This window comes from Mus musculus, chromosome 8 (assembly GCF_000001635.26).
Source record: "Mus musculus strain C57BL/6J chromosome 8, GRCm38.p6 C57BL/6J".
Lineage (NCBI taxonomy): Eukaryota > Metazoa > Chordata > Mammalia > Rodentia > Muridae > Mus > Mus musculus.
The window spans coordinates 95,302,845-95,311,568 of NC_000074.6; the positions used below are offsets into that span (position 1 = coordinate 95,302,845).

The following is an 8,724-nucleotide window of genomic DNA, read 5'->3' on the forward strand; positions in this document are numbered from 1 at the left end:
GGACCAGAGGCTGGAAAATATGGTCACAGGCTACTTATAGCCTATTGCCTGGTTTTGCAAATAGTGTGTATGTACACAATGCAAGTTTGTAGTTGATGTGTGAGTGTACTTGGAGAGGTTGGTCACATGGTACCATACATGAATTTAGAGGACAACCTGGGGTGTCAGTCCTTGTCTCCCACCTTGTTTTGAGACAGGGTCTCTTTGTGCTTTTTAAATGGGTTAGCCAGAATAGCTGGCCCATGACCTTCCAGGGATTCTCCTCTTTGCTTCCAACTCGCCATCGAAGCGCTGGGATTAAAGATGCTTAGGTGACTGCATCCAGATTTTACATAGATTCTGGAGATTTGAACTCAGGTCTTTCTTCATGCTTGCATGGTAAGTGCTTTTAGCCTCTGCGCCACTGCTTCAGCCCCATAAATGAATGTTGTCAGCACACAGGCATGCTCGTTCATTGCACATTCTGCACAGCTGTGCTCATGTTATCTCGAGCTTGGCTGAGCAGCTAAGAGAGATGGTGACAAAGTCTGCCTCACCTTTCACAGAAACAGCCTTGAGCAAGCCTGTTCACTCTCTGGGCCTGAGTGGCCTCATTCAGATGTGCACTAAGTCAGTGACCACATTTCCCACTGGCCCCCCCTTTCATCCATGGGGGTCAGGTGGCCCAAGCCGGTGAGTCCCTGAGCAGCAAGACCAGCCTGCCCTCCTCACCCTCTCCCCTCACCAGGGCCTGGACCTCAGGTGGAGCCTCTTCAGGTACTGGTTCAGGTTCAGGTTCTGGCTCTGGCTCTGGCTCTGGCTCTGGCTCTGGCTCTGGCTCTGGCTCTGGCTCTGGCTCTGGCTCTGGTTCCTGCTGAGGTTCTGGCTCCGGTTGTGGGTTGGCCTCTGGTTTCGACTCTGTTTCTGGCTGTGGTCCTGCTGTCTCCACGGTCTTCTGAGGGGTCCCCGGAGGCTGAGGCAGCACCCTTTGGACCCAGCCCAACATCCTGACACCTGTAAGCAACATAGTCTTTAACTGAATGAGCGCAGGCATCCTCCTCACTCATGGCTACTTTGTGGGTTGCACTAGCCCTTTACTGCACCCTGTCTTTTAAAATAATCCTGCAGTAGGGCTGGAGAGATGGCGCCAAGGTTAAGAGCACTTGCTGCTCTTCTAGATTTGATTTTCCATACATGTTTTACAGCACCCATGTCAAGCAGCTCATAAGCTCCTATAACTCCAGTTACAGGAGATCTAATACTTTCTTCTGGCCCGTGAGCCCCTAAACATACATGGACTACACACACATACACATTAAAAATAAATAGTTTTAAAAGTTTCTTCTACACACACACAGATACGCATTCTTGCCCCTGTGGTCTGAATTCCAGTATATGACACGTTCTGTATCATGTGTGACCTTTGAGCATGGCTCCTTTCACTGAGTATATGCATCTGGAATTCCTTTCTAAGGGTTCCTGTCACTAATTCATTTATTTCTATTAAGGAGTAGTAAGTATTCTATGGCATGGATTTTTGCATACCTTGCTTATCTGTTTCCAAGCTGAAGGAACTGTTTGCGGTGGGGGGGGGGGGGGGGTTCATATAAAGCATATATAAAAAATATTTCTTCAAATGTTATCGAAGGCTAGCTATTGAAAAGGATCTCAGTGTTCATCAGGGGTGAGGCCTGCATTAAATAGACTGTAATGCAGCCCATAACACAATATGCAGAAATGCTGGAAAGAAGACGCACATTCGTTGGAACAGGAGACACACACGTTCTAGCACTCTCGTGAGTCAGACTCCCTGTGTCTCTGTTTGCCTGCCTGCAGAGTGGGAGCACTGAAGCCTGTCATGGTGGCACCCACTTAAACTCCAGCACTTGAGTGGCAGAGGCAGAAGAATCCAGGCCAGCCAGCCTGAACTAACAAAAGCAAGAGACATCGAGAGTGCCTACCTTGTACGCAGAGTGTAAGAGAGTCAGGCATAACAGCCATTAAGAAAGCCCGGCATGGTGGCACATGCTTTTGATCCCAGCATTTGGGAGGCAGAGACAGGCAGATCTCTGCAAGTCCTGGGCCGGCTATACAGCTATATGGTGAAATGCTATCTCAAAACAAACAAAGCCAATCAAACAGAAACTGGTATAGGCAGCATTCTTAGACCAGTGACTGAGCCCTCACCACATCTGGAGTCATCTGTTCAGATATCATCTGCTGTCCAGTGACTGGCCCATGTTTCATAAAGGCTGGCCATGACTACAAGGACAGGTACTGAGTGTGAATACCAATTATGGAATATCATGTACTGCAGAAGCCCACAACAGAGAAGAAACACCAGTGACTTGTGGACAGAAAAATCTAAGATAACATTAGCCATGTGCTTTCATGCCAGTTGTTGGGAGGCAGAGGCAGGTAGATTTCTGTAACGCCATCATGCTTTACATAGCAAGGTCCAGACCAGCCAGAGCTACACAGTGAGACTTCTCTCAAAAATAAATTAAAAAATAAATAACCATACATCATTTTTTTTAGCTTTTAGAATAAAATACCAGTTGGACTTCCGTCATGGTTGGTGATGGCCAGTTTCTACCTTAAGCATGATATTAAGCACGTGGGGGAGCCAAGCTCCAAGAGACTGAATTCTTGCAGGATGGCCTGGCTCGGTGGTACGATCAAAGCTGACATGTACACAAGCCCAGGAAAGGCCACCCAGGACACAGACCTACCAAGGTTGTGCCTCTCTGTCTGTCTCTTCAAGGACCCTTAGAAAAATAGTAGCCCCATAGCCAGCTTCCCAGAGTTCATTGCCAGGCTGCTTGACCAACCCCTAACCTTGACCTCTGACCCAGCACTGGCTCAGCTTCTCCCAGAACAACCTCTACGAAAACAAAGCTTAAGCTTTGGAGGAACATCAGCCTACAGAAAATTAACTGGGGCCAGGGACAATCAATGGGTTCTTCTAGTCCTCTGCTGGCTTGGGGTGAGAACACAGCGACTTCCTCCCAAGGTCACACGTTGGGAATGGCAGAGCACACAGATCCCCGCCAGCTCCCAGCAGTCCTGAGAACCAGACCTGAAGAAAGCCCTCCTCCACACCTGGCTTCCACATCCCCTTGATAACACTCATTCTCCTGACAATCTTGCCTGCCCCCTACTCCCTGTAAGTGGGATATCCATTCTCAGGTCAATAGACTTGCCTAAGGGGACTCTGGCCAAGATAAGTATACTCTGAGATCTGCCCTTGGGTCCTGACTGCCTTCTCTTGACTTCTGCTGTAGTGGGCAGTGAACCTAGCTTGAATTTTTGAACTGTCTGGAGGTTATCTAGGCAAGCAGCCTCTTAGCCCAGTTTTTCCTTGACCGGAATCTGGAGGCCTGTCTTGCTGCCCTCCCACTTTGAAGGAAGAGAACCTGGAGGTAGCCACCCAGGAATCTGAAGTGTTAGACCACCAGGATTCTGAGAATCTTCTGGGAGAGCTGGAAAAAACAGATTCCTAGCCTCCCCCAAACCCTCTGGGGGTATCAAATCCACATTTCTCAGGTTGCGCTGGAGATAGCAAAGTCTAAGCCACAGGATAGAGTGTGGGGACCACGCATCATAGCTCTCCTGCCTGCTCTATTTATCACCTAAAAGCCCCGCTAAAAGCTGAGCGTGGTGATCCCCCAAGGAGTCCCACTGAGCCCCCATTTCATGTTGAGTTACCTGTTCAGATGTCAGCGGCTAGCCAGGAATTGCCTTCTCAGTGCCCCAGCAGCTGGCCTCTCAGACCCAGCCAGGATTAATTGGCACTAGATGGGCCGGGTGCAAAGGATTAGCATGTGCAGAATCGGGGGCAGGGTAGAAAGATGACTGGCACCCAGGGAAGCAAGCAGCAACCCCCACGGGTCCAGCAGTGTCCTAGACATAGGGCCCTTTGAGTTACTAGGGAACCTGCTCCAAGCCAGGATCTGTCTTCCCACAGAATGTGACAAAGCCAGAGAAAGGCTGCAGGACAACCAATAGCCAGGGTACCTGTGTGCTTCTGGGAGCCTCCTCAAGGTGACAGGAACCCATCAGCTCAGTCTGGGGGACAAGAGTGTGTCCTTCTCTCCTGCTCTGGTGCTGGGACTCAGTAGGATATCTGTGGCGGAGTCTTTAACAGCTTAAAGCATTATCACAAAAACCATTGGCCCGGGACAAGACCTTTAGCCAAAATCTGTATTAATCTACATTTCCAGAGAAGCAGAACCATGTGACCTGGGACAACTATGTCTTATGCCAAGCAAGGTGTTTTGTTTTGTTTTGTTTTGTTTTTGGATGCAAAGTATTTTATTTTTAAACTTGTAAAGTTGGAACACAAGATCGCCTGGTTTAGATGAGTTTCCGAGCTGAATGCACTTGCCTGGAGCTCAGTTTCTGGCTGATGAACAGTTCCTAATACCCTATGTGGGTGCCTACGTTCTGATCTGTGGGTGGTGAGCCGACCAGCGTCCGTCCGGCTGATAACGCCACTTTATGCCTTGGTAAGGGCTTAACAACCTTTAGGCATTGTTGTAGCCTTACACAGCCAGTGCTGCCCCGAATGTCTCCTGAGAAGCATAAAGCATGTACAAAAGGGTGTCCACTCCATCTCCCTCACTCTCAGAGACAGGTGTGGACACACTCACCATGCTGTGCCCATTCACCAGGAAGAAGAAGGCTTGGTTAGCATTGAGCTGCAAGCGCCGTCTAATTATCATGATGAGTTTGCTCATATTCACATGATCTGGAACTTGGTCTTGTCCAGGACGGGCAGCTGTTTCTCCCCCTTGTGTCGCTCTATAGTCACTGGGATCTTGGTGGGGTGCTGCTCCCGGATGAGCCGGACATCTTCCACTCTTTGTTCAAAGCTCTGGCGCTGCTTGAAGGTCTTCTCAGACGGCATATGGGGTGGGGTGGGGGTGGGGGTCCCAGATCAGACGATCTGGCTCCCATGACGATCACTTCCCTTGTGTCACCAATCAAGCTTATTAAGAAACAGTATCTTGGGCTGGAGAGGAGGCTCAGATGCTCTTCCCGAGATCCTACTGAGTCCCAGCATCAGGGCTGGGGATCAAGGACACACTTTTGTTCCTAACAACTACATCGTGGCTGAAGTGAAACTGGTTGAATGAAACTTACTTGTTTAGGGTTTCCACTGAAGCTCACTGTCCTATTACATCTGGGTTACTGTAATACAACACCTTAAATCAAGTGATTTACAAGTGACAGAAATGTACTGTTCGCTGCTGTCATAGAAGATCCAAGCAATAGAAGAGGTGGTCTCTGGGAAGTTCTTGTTCCTGGTAGGTGGTGATGTCTATGTGATATAGTCACTCCACGATTTGTTTCTGAGTCCTGGCCATGGGCACCAAGCTTGTCTCCACCTTTTGACTATAAACCACATGGCTCTGAAAATCTGCACGCAAGCCTTCAATGGCCCATGTTGACTTCTCTGCTTCCAAGGTAGGCTCTTCATATGAAGCAATTGTATTGTAAATTGCTTTGTCTTGTCTGGGTTTTTCAGAGACAGGATGTTGCTAAAATTCCCTTCCTGGAGGAAACAAAAACAATTTGTACTCCTCTTCTTCCAAGGTGCCAGTGACAATCCCAGGTACAATTCCACAAGCTCACCCTGGGGGACCAGTGAGTTCGTCAGACTTACAAAACACGGGTGAGGGGTTAATTCTGGAGTGGAGCTCCTCCCCTAAGAGTCTACACCAGAAAGTCTTTACCCAGCAAGGATGAAGACCTTTTATAGTTCGATAGAAGGAGCTACATTGCTGCCTGCCCACCATGGTATCTTCCCTTCCCTTAGCCCCTCCAAGGCTACATGCTTGCATATGACAGGTGGTAGGGAGCGGCTGCATACACATAGATGAGTATCTTATGATTCTCCTTACCCCTCAGGGGATGTAAAATGTCACCATCCCAGCTAGGATGATCTCTTGCAAGTTTGCACAGCAGAATTTCTCCGGATGGCAGCTGCTGGGCTAGGATATAGTCCTGTATGACACAGGATCAAACACCATGTAGCCATAGCTAGATTTGAACTTGGCCTCTGGAGTGCTGGGATTAGAGCTGCATGCCTAGTTCATATTCCACCTTTTAAGATCCAACTAGACTCTTAAAAAAAAAAAGATTTATTTACATATACAGTGTTTTGTCTGCATGTATGCCTGCACACCAGAAGAGGGCACCAGATCTCATTACAGATGGTTGTGAGCTGCCACGTGGTTGCTGGGAACAAGAATGTGCCCTTGTTCTCCAGCCCCTGTGCTGGGACTCAGCAGGACCTCTGGAAGAGCAGGCAATGCTCTTAACTTCTGAGATATCACTCCAGAATACTATTTCTTCATAAACTTGCTTGGCATAAGACATACTTGTCACATGCCGTGTTGATGTTGTAGCCTGTGTTGCCGCTGGAGGCCACGTCGATAGTCGTGGTCTGTGCCGCTCATGCTGTAGATCATGCTGGTGTCGATGGTCTAGACTACTGCAGCAGGACATGTCAATGTTTGTGGTCCGTGCGGCTGTTGGAGGCCGTGTTGATGTCCCTGGTCCATGCTTGCCTCCGGAAGCCATGCGGATGTCCATACTTCGTGCTGCAGCTGGAGCATGACCATGTTGGTATTTGTGGTCTGTACTTCCACCTCAGGGTATTCTGATGTCTGTAGTCCTCGCTGCCGCCAAAGGTCATGTTGATGTTCATCGTCTGTGCTGCCGCTGGCTGCTGTGGGCGATGAAGCTTCCCTTGCAGGGATATCGATGACTGCAGACTCAACTCACAATGATTAGCAAGTTTGGGCTGGTTCCCTGCACACCCTCTGCCTGCTGTTGACAGGACCGGCTCAGGGCAGCAGGAACAAGGATCAGACAAGAGCAGTGTGGATTTATCTGGCACCTGTGTTAAGGACTTCAAGAGGCAGCTTCTGTAAGGATCCCAGAAGTGTCCCATGGCAGTGCATTCGTGGTGGCAGAGGCTGCTCTGCCACAGCACAGCTCCATGTAGGAAGCATGAGAAGTGCCAGGTGCTACCACTGTGCCTCTTCCCACTAAATTCTTTAGCAAAGCTGTGTCTGTGACTGAATAGCAATTATGGGAGTGGGGTTGGGGTAGGTAGGTATAAGTCAAATTTTAAATTACTAAACTGTATATTCATATACTTTCTTATTTTTTTAAATTTGATTTTAAAATTTTTTTATTTATTTTGCAACAAGGTCACTCTATGTAGGCCTGGCTGGCCTGAAACTCACTGTGTAGACCCGGCTGGCCTTGGACTCACGGTGATTAAAGGTGTACACCACTATGCTCAGCTGTTTTCTAACTTTAAAAAAGAGTTGGACCTTGCCAGGCAGTAATGGCACAGGCCTTTAAATCAACACACAGGAGGCAGAGGCGGACAGACCTCTGAGTTCAAGGCCAGCCTGGTCTACAAAGTGAGTTCCAGGACAGTCAGGGCTACACAGAGAAACCCTGTCTTGAAAAACAAACAAAACAAAACAAAACAACAAAACAAAACAAAAGAGGTGGACCTTCGTTTAGGGGTAGGCTCAGCACCGGGCAAGTTTCTTTAAGAGAAGAACTTGGAGTGTTTTCTTAAGTTCCTTGGTCCCTAATCAAGGAGCAGCAAATCTTACAGGACTCCAATAGGACATTCTGAATGACAGGTTTAGCATTTATGCAAATTTATGCAAATCATATGTCAATATATGCAAAAGAATAGACAGCCCCAGGATTCCAAAGCTTGGGATGTCTCACTCAATTTCTGGGGGCTTTGGGATTCTGAGCGAAGCTTCCTGACAGGGAGGGAGGCTGCGGTTCCGCCAGGTAGTAAGGTAGGGCAGAATGGGGGAGGGGTGGAGTATCACTTGCTAATCCCTAGCCTGCTGAGGCCACCACTCTGCCTGATCCCTGCCCTGACCCCAGAGCCTGGCTAATCTCCACCCCTAAAGACCAAAGACAGCGTGGTATCATCTTCCCTGAGACTCATGGGGACAAGGTCCCCTCCAGGCTCCCAGGCAGCCCTGCTGCAGAGCCTGGGGTCTTTGCCTAACACAAACAGTCCTCTTAGGTCCAGAGAGAGGCAGCAGTAGCTAGTACAGGGTCACTGTTCTGGTTCTGGTTTAGGGTCTCTATTGCTATGATGAAACATCATGACCAAAGTAAGTTGGGAAGGGAAGGGTTTATTTGGCTTACACTTCCGTATCACTGAAGGAAGCCAGGACAGGAACTCAAGCAGGGCAGGATCCTGGAGGCAGGGTGCAGAGGCCATGGAGAAGAACTGCTTACTGGCTTGCTTCCTGTGGCTTGCTCCAGCCTGTTTTCTTATAGAACCCAGGACCACCAGCTCAGGGATGGTATCGTCCACAATGGGCTGGGCCCTCCCCATCAATCACTAATTAAGAAAGCCCCCTGCAGGCTTGCCTATGACTAATTTTATGGAGGCATTTCTCTGGTGGGGTTCCCTCCTCTAAGATAGCTATAACTTGTGTCACGTTGATCTAGCCAACACAGTGAAACAGGCTGGGGTGAACCCAGCAGTTATCCCTACCCTAATGTGGCCGGGTCACCTCTATAGAGCCCCAGTTCTGACATTTTCCAAGATGCTTGTCTTATGTGGCTGCCATAGAGACCCAGGGAATAGATGTCCAGTGCCTAGGGATCCTGGCAGCCTGTGTTGCCCAGGGTTACCAGGAGCTTCGTCCTCACAATCAGGTTGCACTGGGCATTGTCTCTGTG

General features: G+C 48.9%; 1 protein-coding gene and 1 pseudogene across 2 annotated transcripts in view; both read right to left on the reverse strand.

Annotated features, from left to right (window-relative positions):
• The window catches only part of Cngb1 (cyclic nucleotide gated channel beta 1), a 67,543-nt gene extending 63,802 nt beyond the window's left edge, over positions 1-3,741 (reverse strand). For both annotated transcript variants that reach the window (NM_001195413.1, NM_145601.1), the window contains exons 1-2: positions 3,688-3,741; positions 725-993 (exon numbers count right to left, since the gene is read on the reverse strand). In NM_001195413.1, coding sequence (NP_001182342.1) covers positions 725-985 — 261 coding nt within the window. In that variant the 5' untranslated portion in view covers positions 986-993; positions 3,688-3,741. The remainder of the gene's footprint in view (positions 1-724; positions 994-3,687) is intronic.
• On the reverse strand, positions 4,277-4,958 carry Gm5359 (predicted gene 5359; annotated as a pseudogene).